General features: G+C 40.3%; 1 protein-coding gene across 1 annotated transcript; it reads left to right on the forward strand.

Moving 5' to 3' along the window:
* Window positions 1-457: 457 nt before the first annotated feature.
* Window positions 458-8,309, forward strand: LOC136879219 (protein qua-1). The gene is made up of 3 exons (XM_067153023.2): window positions 458-595; window positions 4,314-5,199; window positions 7,997-8,309. Exons 1-3 carry the CDS (start codon window positions 520-522, stop codon window positions 8,022-8,024), a joined length of 990 nt encoding a protein of 329 aa, XP_067009124.2. The 5' UTR covers window positions 458-519; the 3' UTR covers window positions 8,025-8,309.
* The last annotated feature ends 13,446 nt before the right edge of the window (window positions 8,310-21,755 follow it).

The following is a 21,755-nucleotide window of genomic DNA, read 5'->3' on the forward strand; positions in this document are numbered from 1 at the left end:
AGAAGGAATTTGTTTTATAATTGGATTAATGCATTCATCACATAGGCTTTGTAGTGGAGAACTTCGGAAAATAATTTAAATAATAGACGACAGTTATATTCAAAATTATTTTCTGAATCTATGGAGTAGAGATTATCTAAAGCATTGGCTTTTACACAGTTCACTGTACAAGCAAATCTCACGCAAACCAAGTAAGAATGGGATGGAAAAATGTATTAGTTTCCATCATGTTACCTTTTCTAGTGGAAAATGAAATATAAAATATCTAGTTTTTAAATTCACTGGCATGTCCAAGTCTAGTTACATTATTAATTCTTGATACTATATATGTCGCTGAACTCCGGTTGCATGTTGTCGGCTTAACACTCAAGGAATCTAAATTGAAGAAGGTTCACTTTCAGCATGCAGATAGAGTATGTGGGCAACAAGCCCGCCAGACGTGTCATCCTCTGAGCAGATAAAATCGCCGGACTCTTCTCCTGACCGTGTCACTTGTGTTCCAGGTGTACGACAGTCAACATGCAGACGGTACTCAAGTGCCTTCTCCTTGCAGTGTGTGTGGCTGCCACCCTAGCAGTTCCTGCCCCTATGACGGGTAAGTCTTCACCCAAGAAAGCAATAAACTTGCAATAATTTCTGTACATTTATATCATGCCAATTTGAACCATTATAAACATACTGAAATCGAGTGAAGTAGAATATAAGACGCGATAGTACAGTGACTTAGCTGCTAAAACGTAACTCTGATGACCAAGGTACAAATCCCGGTAGCTGCTGGATGAAATTATAACCTATTATTCATTTTTATCAGCTGCTACAGTCATTATTTTAAGGGTTGTATACTTTTACATAATTAGATCAGTTACTGAATACAGTCAAAATGCAAACCGAGCCAGGAAGGCCATAGAAAAACTTATATATAAATGGAATCATTTCTGCTAACTGATGGAGGGATATCCTTGTTAGGTGATAGTGAGGTTCAGTACTTCAGATGAAGAAGAGACCGCAGTGGTAACCACGAAAAAAAGAACGGCAAGCATCTAGAACTCTATGAAAATTTTGTACCACTGAACTCTCTAAAATGTATAATATTTTTTAAACTTTTAATAGGAAAAATACTGAATTAGTTTCATAATTTCCTAGCTAATATCAAATCCTAAATATTTAGTCTGATGAAATTATCAATTCGTAGTTTATTGTTTGAGAAGAAAAGTACTTTAAGAACAATGCCAGACAACTGTAAAGAACATCGTTACCTCTTTTTTGGACATAACTTCAGATGAATAATTTCTGATTCCAGTACTACAATTTATTTTACACCACAAAAGTGTTGTTTTGCTTTGTTTAAAAAAATAACTAACAAAACTCTGACAGACAGGGACATAAATTCAGGAAGTGAAGTCGTTCTCCATACAACCAATCAATCAATGATTTAATAAGCAATGGCGTGTCAAATAACCCCAGTAAAGAATATTTACAAATTCAGAGCACTTGAGTTTAATCCTAAATACTCAGCTTCTTTCGATAAATAAAAACTTACACGCAATTTACTTACACTTTTGTTTCGATGACTTTTTAGTTTATTGGTAATTGTTTTCTTATACTTCACCCTATGTGAAGCTTCCGTTATTTTAACATACATGGATTTGATAATAGCTATTTTCTTTCCAGAAACTTACGATATACTTGTTTAGAAATGAGAGGAAACCTATTAAATTAGTAGATTATTTCTTGTTGCATATTTTTTTCAAATGCATCTTTTTTATAACATAATAATATATTTCAGTACGCACAATCAATTCCTAAGAACGTTTCACTTCACAATTCTAACTAAATATTGTGGCATGTTTTCTTTTGGAGTTTTCTGGATCATAAGTAGAGGAGACATAATCCAGTGCAAATTATTTTCAATGGCATACCTTCAAGAATGTTCACAATTGTGTCTGTTAACATCAGGCTTATATCACCGAATATTCGTTGTGGTTTGCGACTTTGAGATTTTAAAGAAAACCTCTGTCACCTTATTTTGACAAAACAATGTTTTTGTGTAGAAGTAACATAAAGAACTTACCTGAAACTGAATACTTAATATATTTGACAGGATCCATGTGTAGAATGAACATTCGGTGTCTTAGTTGTTCTAATCGAAACCTCCCCTTTTGAAGAGGACAAAATACTTTGTATAACTAGATTTTTAGATGGTTTTCCATTCCAGATGCATGAATTGGGTTAATTACTTTCTAGAACATTTAAAAATTCTCACTTAACCTCACAGTAAGCTTGGTCATTGTTTGGAAGTGATACATAATTTTCCTAGAAGCCTTTTGGAAAGATTCGGTTATGGCATATTTTCGCAAAATTTTGTCCTGAATTTAGGACAATCCAAGGAAATTCATAAATAAATATTCAACCATTTTAGGATCTGAATTATTCAATTCAGTTTTTTTCCAGTGAGATATAGTTTTTATGTATTCCAAAGCGAGCAAGTTAACAAGTTAGAAGTTATGGTCTTTATCGTAATCATAGCCATAGGATCGCCAATATTACGTGGAATCCGAACCACAGAGAAGCGATCTTTCATTTTAAAAATCACATGCATTGGCTGGGATTGAGTCTGTCACATTGGTGAAAATCCAGTGACGATGGCATACAATTGTCATGTCTCAACGTAAGTGAATGCATTCCGCCACCTGCATCACAATCGACAGAAAAGCTGTCGAAGTTTATAGCAGATTGTCTCAATTATTTTAGGTATTCCAAACATAGTACGCCAAAACTATTCGACTACCCCGCGACTAGATGCAAGGGCCTCTGTACTTTAAAATTCAGTATATTGTGCAGACCAAACGAGTATCTCACGTTGAAGAGCAGGCAGTCAATGTCGTGCCTTCTTCGAAATTGTCTTGGCTCCTAGACAACATCTTGTATCCTCCTATTCGTGGAATGTATATGGAACATGCAGAAATAAATCGTTGCATAATGTAGATCACAGTGGTGGAGATCGTGTGTTTAACATGGCCCTACATATCAATCACAATGGGCGAAAAACGAAAAATATTTCAAGACTCTCAGTAATGTTCTTTCTGAGAAGGAAGAAAGTAAAGCAATTCAATTGGCATCACTTGATCCGTTTGAATAATGATTGAGTTTCTACTTCGAATGGTCTAACTCCTTCACTGAATGGTATGGTCAAAGTCATCCATTCAGAGGGTCTCGGGCTTGATTGCCGGCTAGCTCGTCGATTTCAATCGCGCATATGAATGAAGCTCTGATATGTTAAGTGAATATCAACGGAATAGACACTAAATTTAATCACTAATACTATTTTCTTCACCGCTTACTTTTAAGTGTAAATACCTCTAAAATCCTATTTTCATTTTTGATTCTTTAGATTCCCTTACTTTAGAATTCCGGTATCTAATCAGCCGGAATACCTATTTTAAGCTTCAGTTAAGCCAATATTAAATTACATGCAACCATTTGAGTGGCCACCTTATGCTCGGGAAAGTTCACCTAGATATTAAAATCAGTGAAGACGACAAGAATAAATTACTTAATCACACATAGCCGTAAGAAATTATTACTAGTTCAAATGATGTCTTCCGGCTGTAGGACACAACAACTTGCTTCAGCGATTTACTCACATTTTCTTATACAGGAATAGTTATTCTAAACGGTATGCCTGCCGAAGTTCAATGAGATATTGAGATATATCACTTAGAATCCATTCAGTATGGGAAAGTTTACTTTGTTGAATTGCGTACAATACACGCGTAGCTGTGCATTGGAAGACACAGAATTCAATTAATTTTAAGGTTACTTCTTTGCTTGATTCTATCCTTAACCTTCAATATCTATACTTCTTGCTAAACTCTCTGTCTGAATATTTACTTAATATCATTAAAGATGTCACATTAAAGGTAATATTACTAACCATTCTGGAGAGATGCCATCCACCACATTCTTGTAGCAAAATATTCCAAGTGAACTAAGCGCTGCTTTCCGTCCCGAATAGCAGTTAATGCTCATTAATATAAGTTTAGGCATTCTTTCTAGTCTCATCCAAGGTGACAAAAGTTCAAGTTACATTCTATCTTTATGTCCAGGTAGTTCAGTGATCATATTGTGTTTCTGCAGGTCAAATTTCTTGTCCATCTATGTATTATTCATCTTACTGCTTTTGTTTCAAAATTAGAATTCCCTTCTTAATTAAAACGTGTTTAATAATGACGGAAAATGAATATCCTCTCAAATTAATCAAGAATTTAGGATTACAATTCTTCGACGTTAACTGTAAATTTCAATTTTCCTAGGTTCCCGCCAGAGACGCTACGCCTATCCTGCACGAGCTATGATGTTCAGCGGGTACTTCAGGGGACAATATCCTCAGCAACATGGCTTCAGACATTACGTACCTAGAAACTACGAGCCTGAAGGTGCTATGACAGCCTTCGCTGCTGGTAATACTGTATCTGCCGGCTCTTTCCTCGGTAACGGAAATCAACCGGCAGGTGACTGCAGTCAGTGCAATGGTAACGGCAACTACCCCAGTGCCGATGAGGAAACCAATGGACCCGCTCCAGAGGTTATCCCTACCACCAACGAGGGACAGCCACCTTACACTGGTGATGCGCCAGCCTACCCTGAGGGAGGTAACCGTGAAGGCGCACCTGAAGAGGCTCCTGCCACAGAGGCTTCCGTAGATCCTAACTCGGACGTACCTGAAGAAATCCCCCAAGAGTCCGCTGCCCCCATTCCTCCACCTACCAATGGCAATGGCTATGGAAACGGTAATGGAAATGGAAACGGCAATGGAAATGGTAACGGCAATGGTCACCGCAACGGAAATGGTAACGGCAATGGTAACGGTAACGGTAACGGCAGAGGTCATGGCGCTAAGACACCAAGCACTCCCCGATCTGATGAGGATGACGCTGAGGAAGAGGACGATTCCCTCCCAGGATCCTTCCCTCCCGGCAAGAAGCCCCGCGGCCGTGGCAACTTCTACAACACCTACTTCCCCATGATCTTCGGTTCATACCCTGGCTCCAGGAATGGTGGTAGTGGAGAACCATTCCCTGGCGCAGCCACTGCGATTGCCAACAGCTTCAGTACAGGTCGAGGTGCAGTAGCCACTAGCCATGCCACCGCTTATGGAGGTCCTCACTATCTTGGCAGCAACGGATCCAGGAAAGGAAAGTGAGTATATTGAAACTGAAGTAAATATTCCAACTCTCTCATACACTCATGATAATACTTTAAATATTTCGAAAGGATATTAAATTCAATAAAAACACTCATAGCTCCAGCCCGGACTCGAACCGGCCAACTCTGGGACGAAAGTCACCATGCTAGCCACAAGAATTCCATCATCAGCAGTCATCAAGGTAGTTTCAATGACATTTCGTCTCATTTCTTTCTCTCGTCCATTCAAACTCTCTTGTCTTATTTTCATTCTTCGCAACCTCCCCTAAAATTTGCACGAACTAATGTCTGTATTACAGAAGTACTCTATACGGGATGTTTATACAATTAAAGTCAGTAAAAAGTGAATTAGTTCACAGACGGAAATATTAAAACATTATATTTACGGAAAGGAATGTAGTATGTGAAGTGAATCCAAACAAAAATATACTGATCACATGTAACTGATCCCCTGTAGTAGTACCTTATCAGAACCTGGGCGCTGACAACCTAGTCAGTAGCCTCAGGTAGACCAGGGGACACTGATCAGTCACTCGCAACCGGAATATAGACCAGGGGACACTGATCAGTCACTCGCAACCGGAATATATTTCCAGTAGGGAAGCCAGTTCTTTACCGTTCCTCTAGCAATGAACAGCTAGTTATCATGCTCAATGTTTTTTTAACTTCGGAGATCTTACGGAATTCAATATTTCAGGATGCACGGTTGACTTTTCTAGAGCTTAACATTTTGCGAAAATAAATTTGCTCCGAGGATTGAGAATTTCTTGACCTGAAATCAATAGGGATCTGCGTCTTAGAATAGGTTATGTCTAAATGATATTGGAGGAATAGTTATCTTCTTTCTTTACAATTGTTTTTTCCTTATTAACCTTCTTTTCAACTGAGACAGTCAATATGAGCCATTCATAAATCATTGTCCTGGAAGTGATACTGGCCTAAGGGCCAGAGCATTTTATATTCTTCCTTTTCAACTGTATATTATTTGAAAGAGAATGCACGCGATAAAAGATAACGAAGTCATCTCCGTACAGGCCATGAAGGCCCTTGGAGGGATGGAAGGTAAATGCTTTCACTATCCGGAACCTCGACACTTGATGGGTAGAGTGGTTAGCTCTAAGCCCGGCCGCCTTCGCCCTAGGAATTAACCTGGTACTCACTCTTGCTGTAGGCTGAGTGAACCTCAGGACCATATGCACCTCCGGAAGTGTAAATCGAGTTTCTTAAATTTTACAACTTCTTGACAGGGAATCGAAACCACGTCCTTCCGGGTGAAACGAACACGTCTTTACCGCATCGCCCAAGCAGCCCCTGAATGTACGAAATGGCGTTTTGTAATGTCATCCCTTGACTACACTGTGTAGCGAAACATGATCACGTTTTCACCGGAAAATAAATCAATTCATGATTAAACTTCATGTTATAGTTAGTACTTACGTTTTACAGACATTACTCCATAGAATGTGACTTCCCATTCATAAGAAAGTGCCACTGAACGCACCTCATAAATTATCTATCACAGCATGGATGCAAGTGTTTTAACAGCTGCCATGTCAAGCTTTACTTCCCATCACTTGTCCCAGTCAAGGAAACGTTAATGGCTATTTGACGTTCAACATTTACAATTAGTCGACGTAACGTTGTCTGTGTACTTAACCAAAGTAATGAGACGTCAGGTACCCAAACGTCATTGGCAACGCCTTCTGAAGGACGTTAATGCTAGGAATACGCAACACGCTTACTCATCTAGTACATAACAATCAAAGGCGAAGTCTATTTTAGATTCTCACGAAGAGAAAAGGAGTTAAATTTATGCAGCAGTGATTCATAATCAATTCTTACACACGATTTCCTTTTACCTCGCTATGGATCTAAAAGACGAATTTCAAAAGTTATTAAAATTGTCAGTAGTGAAATTCATGGCGTAAACTGAAAATTCAACACTGAAAGATTTTGATAAAAAAAACTCGTTTTCCTTTTCCTGGATTCAATTATATTAATTCGAATATTCTACTTACAAACTTTGTTTGCTAATACTTGTGTTCTGCTTAAAGAAATGGTAAATGCTTCCATAAATTTTAAATTCTGAAGGAAATTTGGCATCACTGTATACGTAAAGACACTTCAAATTGAGAGCTTCCATTGCATTTATATTGAAGCTCCTAATTAACACTAAACATTAAAATGGAGTATTTGGTATTGATGTAAAATGTCCTTTTAATTATTTCAAAGCTAGAAATGGAAACTTATGAATAGCTCACGTTGGATTTTCTAGTTGCATTTTTTTCTAGCAAGAAACAAAACCTAAATTATAATTTTACGTTCTAATGCACATTGTAGTGTACGCCTGTATTGTATTCGAGTACAGGCTCACACCACCACTTCAAATAATAATTCATAATTAAATTCAGTGAATCAGAGAATTTTCCTTAATTTTATTTCTAAGATTATTAAATTTACCCATCCTCCAACAATTTATTTTGCCGGACAAAATACTACTGTATATCATCCTCGTGCATGTAAAAAACAGCCTTTAAAGCGGAACAACTCCCTATATTAATAATTTTCTGGAAAAAATGTTACTTTTGCATGTACTGAATGTATTCAAAATGAAAACTAACTCACTCAACAATAAAATAAGTAGAAAGAAAAGAACAGTATAATCTTCCTTGCGAGGAAGTCATCAGTCAGCATGCAAAAGGATAAAAACTGTTCATATCAAAACCAGTGTTGTTACAAGCACTCTGCATGATATATGCATAAGACTGATGATAATTTTCTCAAATTTCAGCTCTCGCCATCCTACCACCAGTTCGTAGGACAGGAAAGAGTGACGTCGTCTAAGGTCCAAAGTAACGCCTCGTTGAATCTCCTTTACCTTGCCAACTACAATGTGAGTCAATGGATTAACTGTTCTCCTTCAACAATGTGATTAAATTGTGATGGAGTTCGTGTGTATTTTATGAACATAAAAATATATTAAGATATATATTATTTTACATAACATAATATTATATTAAAACTAAATCGTATTTAATTAGAAATATATTATTTCTCAGAATTTTATGTATTTTATCTGCAAAATAAAGAACATTTTTAAAACATTCTAATGTACTTCTTGTTCACATGAACTTTCCCCTAACTTTCCTTGAAAACATCCTAACTGTTCATTACCAGTTATATTATAGAGAACACTTAGACTGGATTCTTGAAAACTGGAACTGAAAGACACCATGATAAGTTTGTGAGGTGTCATGATGGAGACAACTTGTAATTACTCTCAAGGTAGCAAAGATACAATGCAACACCAATTTTACAAAATGGAAGTGTTAAACTAAAATTATATCACATATATTGCGCGACTGGCCTGAAGTAGTGTTTAACACTCATGGTAAGATTTGGTACAAATACTGCTTTTTACACTTTTGTAGGAATATCGTCTTATAACACAAAATTTGTAAATACTCATCAATTTCGATAAATTCGATGGCAAATAAGATACATATTTAAAATCTTGTCTTTCCACCTTGTTAATAGTGAACGTATTATAGGCTACAACACTGTCATAAACGTGTCAATTCATCATTAATCATAACATCATGGAATAGGGCTTCTAACTAAAAATATAAAATACTACATTATTGGACACTTTCCTTCATTTTAGTCTACGATATACACTGACATTTTAACATTTTTGTTGAAAGTTAAACGTGTTCACATTGCTTTATATCCAATCCCCTAACGATCTACATCTTTGCCCTTGATGGTGGATTTTATTCCCAAATCAATGGATTCCGTATCGTCAGATTTGATGCCGCCCAGAGGTCCCTGCTAGAGTACAAAATTCTGAAATCCGATTGTCTCTTAAGATTGTGTTCAGTTTGTAAAATATGACATAACTTGTAAGGCAGCTACTCCTTGAACAAACGTATTATTTAATAATTATCAAATTTTAGTGTACTGGTCCGGTTAGGAAAACCAAGCAAAGCGGCCGAGAGGATTCGTCACACTTACCATGTGCCACTTCGTAATCTGGAGGCCATCGAGCTGAGCGGCGGTCGCTTTGTAGGCCAAAGTCCTTCAGGGCTGTACTGCCATGGGGTTTAGGTTTGGTTCAACCACTAGTAGTATTTTGTTGGTTAGTCATGGTAAGATCGGCGTCAATTAGCTCACATGATATTTGTACACAGAAGGCACAGAAGGCAGTTTCATTGAGTTTATAAATGAGTGGAAATGCATGCCAGAATAGAACCGTTTCTCCTAATATTACTAAATCTCAGTAGAGGATTACTAATTAAATATCCTTGAACATCTCAAAGGGACTTATTAATAACGAGAAACGCTAGTAGGAATGTCTAATCTTAGCCTGATGATATACGTAGACATGAAATCGAGGCATCAAAGCTACAAATCACTCGTGCTCTTCAATATCACCTTTATTTTACTCCATGTAATGTATGTTGCCACCTCTGGTCAGAAAGTGTTATCAAAGTAATGTTTCGATTCGAATAAAACCTAGTGGTCTACGTAGCACTAAGCCAGGTAGGCGACCTTTCATGTCTAAAAAGTGAAAGAACACACTTAACTGAATAGGTATTTCTTAATTACCCTTCATAAAATTCACAAATGCAATACCGATGTACCCAGTGATCTTGTGGAAACCTTGTGGTGTAAACTAGGTGCCAAATGACAAGACCTAAGGTATATCATAGAGCAAAGCTACCAGAGAAGCAGCATTCCTTCGATGCTAGAGGGAAATGTTCGCACCGATTGTTCTTCACGAAAATATGTGCCACCTTAACATACCAGGACATAATCCCCAATTTAATCCATTACAAATGAGGAATTACACTCAGTGGAAGAGACTGTTTGATAATTCAGTCGAATAATATTAAACAATAAACCAAAATTTTCTGTCTTCACGCAACCTTGTGGCTTACAAACTTTAGTAATATTATTTTCCAAACGTCAATGTATGTTTACTTTTTAAAGCCTTCCAGTAAATATGTTTTATTCGAATTTCTCAGTATAATCGAAAAGTAATGTTAAAATTACTCTACCGAGCTCGATAGCTGCAGTCGGTTAAGTGCGGCCAGTATCCAATATTCGGGAGATAATGCGTTCGAACCCCATTGTCGGCAGCCCTGAGAATGGTTTTCCGTGGTTTACCATTTTCACACCAAACAAATGCTGGGGCTGTGCCATAATTAGGGCCACGGACGCTTCCTTCCCACTCTTAGCTCTTTCCTGTCCCATCTTCGCCGTAAGACCTATCTGTGTCGGTGCGACGTAAAGCAACTTGCAAAAAAAAAAACAACAACTCTAGGCAACGGAGTGAGTCTCATCCTTTCTATGGATTACCGAGATAACTTGAGCCCAGCAGTTTGCTGTTTCCTAAGGTGTGAGAAACAAAGCTGCCAATGACATTTCCATGTGAAGGTGTCCCTCGTCCCGCTGTTTGGTTAGTTGGGTCACAAGTGAACGTATCATTGAAGAATCAAAGTATCTCTTCTCTCACGTGTGTCCTCGATCGCGATGACAAAACAGCGTGGTCAGCTCTCAGGAAACATTCACTAACTACCGAGAAGTTCAATACCTGCTTGGCTTCGTCGGAGATGAGCGACTGGCAAGCCACCAAACACCTGTTGTGTTGCTCTTTACTCAAGTTTGCCAATCGCTGTTTCGACAGCTTTACAATTCATCCTCCTACTGACACGATAACGAAATCTGTGAGAGATCACTAACCTTTGTCTGTCCAGCTCCATGGCTAAATGGTTAGCGTGTTGGCCTTAGGTCACAGGGGTCCCAGGTTCTATTCCTGGTAGGGTCGGGAATTTAACCATAATTGGTTAATTCCACTGGCACGGGGGCTGGATGTATGTGTCGTCTTCATCATCATGTCATCCTCATCACGACGTACAGGTCGCCTACGGGTATCAACTCCAAAGACCTGCGACTGGCGAGCCGAACTTGTCCTCAGACACTCCCGGCACTAAACAGCCATACGCCATTTCAACCTTTGTCTAAGAATTTTCACTCCATTATAGGAACTATTGTTAAATTAGTTTCATGACGAACTTGTTTCCGTGATAGCCAACTTTAATGGTTCCAAGAGCTTGGGTTCGAAGCCATTTAAAGTTGGCGGTATTTAAGTAACAAAAGGTAAACCCGTGACGCAACAGCCCGTTAGGATCTTGACCTGCCAAGATACATGCTGTTCAGTCAAAAAGTCCGCAGATAGTGGAATGTCACAGAATGACGACACCCTCAGCCATAATGCTTGTCTTTCTTGACATAGTCCAGTGCCTCTCGCATCAGTTAGCTCATCAGTTGGTCTTACGAGCTGCTTGAACCTAGTTCCAGCCCTCACGCCAAAATTACAATCCTTACGTTGGCCGGGAATCGAACCTTTCCCAGTAAGAGGAAGGCATGGTACCCCTACGCCACGAGGCTGGCCCAATGACACAGATGTTTGAATGCGACACCCTTGTGTCTGACACCTATGTGACAAAATGTCAACACCTCGGAGTCTGATGAGACCATGACAGTCAAAATGGACATTGGAGATACTGGAACATCATTATCAAAACGTTGGGAGATAGTGGGTTCGAACCCCATTGTCGGCAGCCCTGAAGATGGATTTCCGTGGTTTCCCATTTTCACACCAAGCAAATGCTGAGGATGTACCTTAATATCTTAATTAAGGCCACGGCCGCTTCCTTCCCACTCCTAGCCCTTCCCTGTCCCATCGTCGCCTATCTGTGTCGGTGCGACGTAAAGCAACTAGCAAAAAAAAAAAAAAAAGGAATTTAGTCGAAGCTTTTGGCACGCAATCTAGTCATTAGACCACGACCACCCCTAACTTGCCGGCCAACATCCTGATGGTAAAGTTTTTCGACCAACAGAACTCTAACCCGCTAACTACCACCATATATACTTCAACGCCTTAAAGACCACAGCCATCAGGAGGGCTGTTTGATCTAAAAAATCTGCGAAATTGTATCGTGCTTTTAAAGTTGTCACGTCACACCAACGCAGGTTTTTGGCGATAGGATAAGAAAGGACTATGAAAGGGAAGGAAGCGGTCGTGACCGTAATTAAATTACAAACCCCAACATTTGCCTGGTGTGAAAAAGGGAACCAAGAAAAAGAATCATATCTGGCAGTAGTGGAAAGCGAAACCAGTATTTATTAGGGCCCCGGAGGCGGACAAATATCATGTAATTAGAGTCGAAGGTAAGTAAATTAACAAATTAAACTTTGATAGTCAATAATGATTATTTATTTAGTGATTGCTATAGATTTCAAAAGACGTAACCATGCCATACTTTTGTTCCCGAGGATTTCTCAGGGGGGGGGGGGAGGTATAGTATTCGGCACGTAAGGTTATACACTAAAAATCAAATATCACCGCCCTATTCTCTTTTTTTAACGGTTCATCACTGCTGCCAACTTGACTAGTTATATATTGAAATCACGGGGCATTAACATCAACAAACTAATCTCAGTATAAGTATCAATAATGGAGCTTTCCATACCCTAGTAAATGATCAGTCAAGATATTCATGATTAAGTCGGTTTTCAAACTCGGTGAGGAATTAAGAGAAAATGAACTCTCTCACTTCCAGTCAGTTTTAATGTTATACCAAGTGGTTCAGCTGCACCTATTCACTCAGTTTTATGCAACCCGCAGATGATAGCCTAACCTAAAAACGTTCACCTTGGATACTTACAGCGATGTCTGGTCTTACTACGCTTTCTACAATTCGTTTATTCGTGTCAATGAAATAAGCATTAACGATAAAATTCCGAATGATGGTAAAGAATCGTTAAAATTCTGTATCACAGAAACTTCATGTACAGAGAATATGATGGCTGAATGACTAGAAGTAGTATTGATATAACGCTGGCAAACGACAGCTCGTGGTAGCCCAGCGTGCTTTAAGTTAGAGGAGCAATGCGGTGTTCGTTAGTCGGAGGTTCGAGTCCGATACAGGACGACTTTTTTAGTTCGCTGTTAAATATTCGTGTGAGCCGCATTTTTGAAGACAAATCTAAATCATGATCAGTTCTCATGTTTCAGGTACTCTGTAATATTCGTTCTTAAGTAGCTCTTAAAATATCTATTTGCAGTAAAATAAGCTATTACCGACAGAGGTGCAATGGGCTTGTACTCGGAAATTCGATGAATGAAGGACATTTTCAAAATGAGTAGTTCTTCCGTTAATGTATATCTGAGCACGGTAGAGGTGAGTCATTCTTGCTTGCTGCAACGTATGTGGTGAAATCTGCCTGCACTTTCCTGTAAAGATTACTATGTGCTGTTTCATGTGCCCTACGTATGTAGTCACGTCGTTCTTCGAGTCAAACGTGCGCAGTTGCTTGGTTCAATGGATGTGTCATAATGCTGACAATAAGTGCAGTACACTTCACTCGTTGTGGCCGTTTGCCATAATAAAGTCGCATGTTGTTATTGCTTTCTGATATATGCTTTCTTGTTACGGTGAAAAGTTACTTTTGGAGACTTAAGGAAGGTAAACCTTAATAAGTTAAACCTAATTACAAAATCCTTTAACAGTATAAAAATAAAAACGAAAAGCTCGTCGCTAGATTCGAACTCTGAATCCGTCAACAAATTGTATTCTGGCTGCGATTAGTACTATGTATCCATTCCAGGTGACGAAAAGTAGGTCTCGTATCTCTGTACTAATGGAATAATCTACACTATCGCTTCGAAACTGATCCTGTATGTTACAAGTTCTGAACTCGAAGGCGCAGACGGGTTTGACTAGCTGCGAACACCATACTGCGCTAAAGAATCATGCCTCTCTTAAGCCCAGATAGTTGCAACCATTCCCTGTGCGTAGAGTATGTACCTATTACTTGGTTAAATGAGTCCAGCTTAATGTTTCAGGTGGTATTCCTAATGGAGTTGTCCGTAGTCGGTGCTTACGTGGTGATAATTATTATGTCTGTTTATTATAACTTCCTTAAAGAATATCTGAGACTTAAGAAAAGTCAAGTCTTCGTAAAGGATACCTAGAATAGTAGGAAATAAGAATTTAAAAGGGCGTGAATTGACAAATTTCGAACTCTCACAGCCCCATGTTGTAAATCCAAGTACATCTAACATACCTAATTCCGCGCAGCTTCTTCCTATGTGAACGTCTATCTCTAACTGCTCTGTATTCACGACGAGAGCGAATGCTCTCACTTCGTAAAGTTACTGATGTGTTACAAACTTATGGTCGAGTTTTATGACTTCATTGACCGCTGTAACTGTCGTAATTACATGGCGTAAGGTATCACATCTGCTGTAGAGCACGTGCGTGCCACAGATTATAAAATACTGTGAAAAACACGTTTCTATCTCAATTTCTATGTGATGAAACTGTACAAAATGGCGGTGAATTGACATGTCTGTAATTGGTCTTAAGCTATCATATTTTCTATGATACCATGCCCACCCTTTTATATAAAGAGAAAATGGCCTCCTGAACCAATCAGGTGCGCAGTTCTCTACCGACAGCTAGACTCCGCTCAACATAAAATGGTACAGTGTTTGTGAGATGGGCCTCACTTACTGCCTCTTGTACTGTTTGTACAGTGTGCGGGGAAGTCTTTTTTTTTTTTTCGTTGCTTTACGTCGCACCGACACAGATAGGTCTTATGGCGACGATGGGACAGGGAAGGGCTAGGAGTGGGAAGGAAGCGGCCGTGGGCTTAAGGTACAGCCCCAGCATTTTCCTGGTGTGAAAATGGGAAACCACGGAAAACCATCTTCAGGGCTGCCGACAGTGGGGTTCGAACCCACTATCTCCCGATTACTGGATACTGGCCGACGCAAGGTAGGATTAAGAGACATTCAATTTCTAACTGGTTGCATATGTTCGGAAAAAAATACGGGCAGCTGTTCCACACGGTATATTTCTGCATTTCTTTTGATATACTCATTACTATTTCCATATTTTTCGGTGTTTGCCTGATGTAAATAATTCAGTATCCCTTCTTGAAATTTGCTGTTACTTGTCGGACTGAAGTGAAACCACGCTGTGATAATACACACAAGCAAATATATTGCATGTACATATGCCGTAAGTGTAAAAGAGTACACAAATGCTAAGCCTGGAAACAGTACCAAAGTCGTGACAAGACAAGGTTCGGTTAGGTTAGGTTAGGTCAGGTCAGGGCCTCTCATGGTGCATGCACCTGGTGCATGCACTGTGCACGGTGCAAAAGACGACTTCGCTTGGTTGCCCAGAGTGCAGACCCCCACTCCTCGATTTGGAGCAATAGCGCTGTCTCTCTCTTTCCCCACGCCTGTCTCGCTCGCTCTCCCGGTCTCCCTCTTCCTCACTTGCTCCGTAGCGCTCGAAATCCGAGCCGAGTTGGGCCGAGCTTAGCCGAGTAGCCCACAGACGAAGCGTTGGTCCGAGCCGAGTCGAGTGGAACCGATGCACAGTGCACGGAGCTCTTGCGCCTCGATTTGCACGCGTGAGATTTTGGGCGTTTGAGAGGCCCTTGGTTAGGTTTACAACGAAATTTCCTTCAATTTCAACTGAACTGATCTTTATAGAGAAGGTAACGTTACTTTCCTTTGCGGAGAAGTTCTTGCAGATTTGTGTTGCTTCTTATAGAGTCTAGTTGAATTCTATACATACGGAATGGACGAAATGAGTCCGTATTAATAAAATGATCCGTTCGCCATTTAACACCAATTACGTTACGTTATTGAATGCATTATTCGAACAACCTTAAGTCTACTTACCTAGTATTACCCAAACAAATTTACAAACCTACAGAAAACGAAATTATGCTTCACTTATTCTCCCAAATGTAACATTAGTGATGTTCACAATGCGGCATTGGCAGTAAGTACTGTATCTGTACATATAATTTCACAATTCACGAAAAGAGTGATGTACTGGTTAGTGTGATTAGCTGCCTCCCCGGAGGCCCGGATTTGATTCCCGGCTCTGCCACGATAATTGAAAAGTGGTACGAGGGCTGAAACGGCATCCACTCAGCCTTTGGAGGCCAACTAAGTAGAGGTGGGTTCGATTCCCACCTCAGCCATCCTCGAAGTTGTTTTCCGTGGTTTCCCACTTCTCCTCGAGGCAAATGCCGGAATGGTACCTAACTTAAGGCTACGGCCGCTTCCTTCCCTCTTCCCTGTCTATCCCTTCCAATCTTCCCATCCCCCCGTAAGGCCCCTGTTCAGCATAGCAGGTGAGGCCGTCTGGGCGAGGTACTGGTCATCCTACCCAGTTGTATCCCCCGACACAGAGTCTGAAGCTTCAAGACATGCCCTTGAGGTAAAACACATGAAGAAGAATTCACGAAAAGATCATAACTACATAGTGCCATCCTGTAAGATTAACAGTAACTGTAAAACATCAAATCGGCAACTAAATTCTTCGGTTAGTGACACTAAATCGAACCCGACAGTTAGAAAATAACTTCTGTATTAACAGGGGCCATGGCATTTCTCATTAGCTTGTATATATTTTTCTCCTTCTTCTAACTTCTTCTTCTTCTCCTTCTTCTGTTTACCCTCCAGGGTCGGTTTTTCCCTCGGACTCAGCGAGGGATCCCACCGCTACCGTCTCAAGGGCAGTGTCCTGGAGCTTCAGACTCTGGGTCGAAGGATACAACTGAGGAGGATGACCAATAACTCACCCAGGCGGCCTCAGCTGCTATCCTGAAGAAGTGCCTTGGTGGGGGATGGGAAGTTTGGAAGGGATAGACAAGGAAGTGGGAAGATTGGGGCCGTGGCCTTACGTTAGGTACGATCCCAGCATTTGCCTGGAGCACAAGTGGAGAAACCACGGAAAACTACTTCCAGGATGGCTGAGGTGGGAATCGAACCCCGCCCCCTTACTCAGTTGACCTCCCGAGGCTGAGTGGACCCCGTTCCAACCCTTGAATCACTTTTCAAATTTCGTGGCAGAGCCGGAAATCGAACCCGGGCCTCCAGGGGTTGCAGCTAATCACACTAACCACCACACCACAGAGGCGGATTTTTCTCTTAATTCTGGCCCTTTTCCCACTTTACTGGTGTTAGTTCTTGGTTTGGACTCAGCACAGCTTTATGGCAAGGTGTCCTTGACGCCATCCCTGTGTGAGAAGGTTGTACTCAGTAGGCTATTTCGTATTTCTCAGATGGTTAATAGAGTGATGCGTTGCACTTTCATGAAGAAAAATTCATTAAAAACGAACACAAATACCCATTCTCCGAGGTAGAGGAATTAATCATACGCAGATAGAATCCCTGGCTCGACAGGGGAACGAACCCAGGATCACTCAGACAATGAGCTTAAATTAGCTTAAATTTAGTAAAAATAAACCTTTTATAGCTCAGAAACTACAAAAATACTACTTAAACGACATTTTGCAACCTCAATGAACAAACATTCATGAAATAATTTTCAGATTTTTGTAAGTATAATAAGTTAAAACTTTAAAAACTTGTAAAATTTTAAAATTTCTTCAATTTATCCTAGTTATTTCTGGGTTCGCTGGAGGCATCCAGGATCGTTTAGGGTTAGGGTTTAAGGAGGTCAGTTGACCTTCCTAAACCCAGTATCTACCACGATTCGAACCTCAGCCCTCTGGGTTGGAAGCCAGATGTTAAGTCAATGAGCTAATCACATATTCCTCACCCCCCCCCCCCGAAAGCATAGCGAATATTAGTAATTTTTTTTGTCAATGTATTATTTTATAACCAAATTGGTTATGGACAATAAATACTAAAAATAATAGAATATTTACATGATCCTTTTGTTAAATGATTTAAAGATTTATTTCAACGATATCAATTACTTTGGAAATATGTAATATTTAAATTAGGGATATTAGATCGCGTAATGTTAATAATCTGCTGGCGCGTTTCGATTCTGCGACCAGGATCATCTTAAGAGAAATAACAATTTTTTAGCCTCCTTCTTGGACGCAGGATCGAAGCGCGTTAGTAGATTATCAACATTATGTGACCTAATATCCCCAAATTAAGTATTATGTTTTTATTGGTCGCGAAAATCTGCGTATTAAGATTACTTTGGGAAGGTTGTTTTACAAGACAAAGTTTAAGGCAAACGATGTCGAAGGACAGAAAGTAAATGGTTCGATGAAGCAAAGTTGGTCTTGCCTACTCCAGGAATAGACGAAGACCACTCTGGATAGCCACTTCTGGCAGGGATGTGTCACTAAGAGCAATTGCATGAGGTCACGGCGCTCAGCAGTGAGTACAAGGTCTTATGATAATGGTCTACAACATATTCTATGACCAATTCAGAGTCCGGCGACGTGACTAAATGGTTAGCGTGCTGGCCTTTGGCCATAGGTGTCCCGGGTTCGATTACCTCTGGAATTTTAGCCATAACTGGTTAACTTCGCTGGCACGGGGCTGGGTGTATGTGTCGCCTTCATCATCATTTCATTCACATCACGACACGCACAGGTCGCCTACGGGGTCAAATAGAAAGACCTGCATCTGGCGAGCCGAACTTCTCCTCGGACAACCCCGACACTAAAAGCCATACGCCATTTCATTTTTACCAATTCAGAAAAAAATATTTTTCTTTAATATCGTTTTTTCTCATTTTGTACTACTTGTTCTACTTTCTTCTTTCCTGGCCTATATCCTAATTTTCTGGGACCGTCACAAATGTAATTAAGCCCAGTTTTATGGAAGGATACCCTTCCTAGTCTCTAAGGAGGAATATATTCAATATTGTGTATTTCTGTGGTGGTTTAAAATATGGTGTGTTGTATGTATATGGAGACATGTGTTAAGGCGATTACAAACACCCAGTTCCTGAGCTAGAAAATTTAACTGTGCGGAGCCAAAGTCCGCGACCCGGCCGGGAATCGAACCCGCAGCGTTCTGAACCGAAAGCCAGCATGCTAACCATTTAATCAAAGAGCTGGTTTCATTTTTCACTACTGATGTCCCATTTCTTTACGGTGTCAGATACGAAACTTCACAGCGAATTTTTACGACTGGTTGCCCTTCCTGACGTCAATCTCATCAGAGGAGTTAATGAGATAAAATTATGGACGTTATATATCATATTAGGAAGGGAGAGGATTAAACCCGGTGCCGGCACATAGCTACCCCGTCGAATAGCACCAAAGGGTCTCCTCAAGGCTTAATATCTACACACGACTGACGAATCACTATAAACAACGTCATATGCCCTCACTCCATATGAGCACTGCGGGGAGGTTTGAAATTAAATTCAGGCTTTTGGCACGCAATTTAGTGATTATAAATGGTATACCACCACCTCTCCTATCCTGCCGGGCAAGAATATGATGCACTCGAACCCTTTAACCACGATGTGAAGACATATAGACTTAACGCTTTAACGATCATGGCCACCAGGCAGCCCATATTTTGCACTACTAATAGTTCTAAAATCTTCATTACTTTTTCAGTGAAGAGAGCCAGAGCATAGTGTACTTATAAATAAAATACACTACGATTTAACATTTCATTCATGCACATTCATTAGGTTTTGAAAGATGATGGAAATTATATTAAAATGAAATTTCAAGATAAGCAACAAAACATACGACAAACCTGGACATTGCAAGTGACATGCATCGGCACGAAGTAGTGAAGAAAATTATTTTTGACAAAGATGTTCTTAAGTGGTGGAAAGGGGAAACCTGTCAAACTTACAAGTTGGAATTTGTTATGTACAATAATTCCAACACGGAACAATATGAAATTCATTACTTGTCATCTGAAAATTTGAGTCATAAATTAGCGGTACAAAAGGAGTGTGTGACATGATGTTACCTAGTAACCGTGCCAGCTGTGATATGAATTACAGATCGATGGCCATGACAGACGACATAGGAGAGTCTTTTATTAAAGAGGTCCCATCTCATCATATCACAAAGCAGAGAGCGAAATGCCTTCGGAACCAGATTGCTCCCCGCTCTTGAGGAACGAGAGCAGCTTAGCGAGCAAGTAGGGGAAGTGCACGACGTAGTACGCATTGAAGGTCAGTGGTGCAAAGGTATAGCAATCTTTCTCGACAGGTTAAAATATGGTGACAGTTATGTGTACTCGTCTTTATCTCCACCACACGTCGTTCAAGCCTAGTCGATAAATGTTGCATTTTCTATGGAAGAGAGCTCAGCACGTGTAAGCCATCAACGCAAACAAATTTCAAACCTTCTTGGGAAGAAGAATATTTGATACTTCAAGAAAATAACACACAAAATGTTTAATATGAATCACATTTTAAAAAATCTGCAGTGCCGTTGTTCCTCATGTCATGCCAACACCCCTCCTCCACGCCATGGCGGTACAGCCCTTGAAGGGCCTTGGCCTACCATGCGACAGCTGCTCAGCCTGAAGATCTGCAAATTACGAGGTGTCGTGTGGTCAGCACGACGAATCCTCTCGGCCGTTATTCTTGGCTTTCTAGACCGGGGCCGCTATCTCACAGTCAGATAGCTCCTCAATTCTAATCAAGTAGGCTGAGTGGACATCGAACCAGCCCTCAGGTCCAGGTAAAAATCCATGACCTGGCCGGGAATCGAACCCGGGGCCTCCGGGTAAGAGACAATCACGCTACTCCTACACTAAGGAGGCCGGCCTTATGTAATGCCAACAAGTATGATAAATATGAAGGCCGAGAAAGGATAGCGTTACTAGAAAAACTTGAAATACCACATTTGAGGATGTACGTACATTTCGTATTACCTTACTCAACTCTATTTGTATTATAATGTTTCATAATTCCCCAGAGATAATTTATTTATGTGCAGGTATGTATTTCATTGCTGTTGTTCAGATGGTAACATTTCCCAGCGGCAGGGCCTAGTGTTTACAGTGCACTATGTCTTCTGGTATAGGCTAAAGCAATTTTGTTCCTTTCTAAGATCTGTCCCTGTCTTATCCTTGGCTTTGACAATATGAAAGTGACTGAGGTATGAGGGATGCTAGTAATGCCAATCCTTATGCAGCCAGTCCCTGCTATGAAAGGTGTGAAAATGTTGCTCATAGGGTCGATTGGTGTAAGCATTTCAGGGGGCTTGGCAGACTGATATGTAATAGCAACTCTGACTCGGTGAGGAAAACGGAAAACTACCTCACTCCTGATTTCCCTAGTACGCCTCTTCAGCTTGCCTAGGCCATCTATGATTGCTGATGGCAGAGGTGTTGAGGATCCCACCAGCGGCATCGCTGACGGACTGAACATACAAGTACAGTACCACCACGGTATGCAACCCGCCTGTCCGCTGCTCTCTTGTCACGTGACTGACAGCCGTCCCCGAGCGGAGCGAGTAAAGTAACACCGGCTCCCTAGAGCAACTACGTGATGTCTGTTCTAAGAGAACTGTCTATTTCATTCGTGATAGTTTCATAGCAACTGAGTCAGTTCCACCTTCTAATGCACTGAATCTTGGACTTGTCGACTCTAAATTCCATAGAGGTGTCTCTCGATAACGATTCGTTTAGGTGCAAATAAATTAATTGTTGTTAATGCGTCTGTAATTTATTGAAGGACATATTTGTGATCACTTGAGTT

Source organism: Anabrus simplex, chromosome 8 (assembly GCF_040414725.1).
Source record: "Anabrus simplex isolate iqAnaSimp1 chromosome 8, ASM4041472v1, whole genome shotgun sequence".
Classification (NCBI taxonomy): Eukaryota; Metazoa; Arthropoda; class Insecta; order Orthoptera; family Tettigoniidae; genus Anabrus; species Anabrus simplex.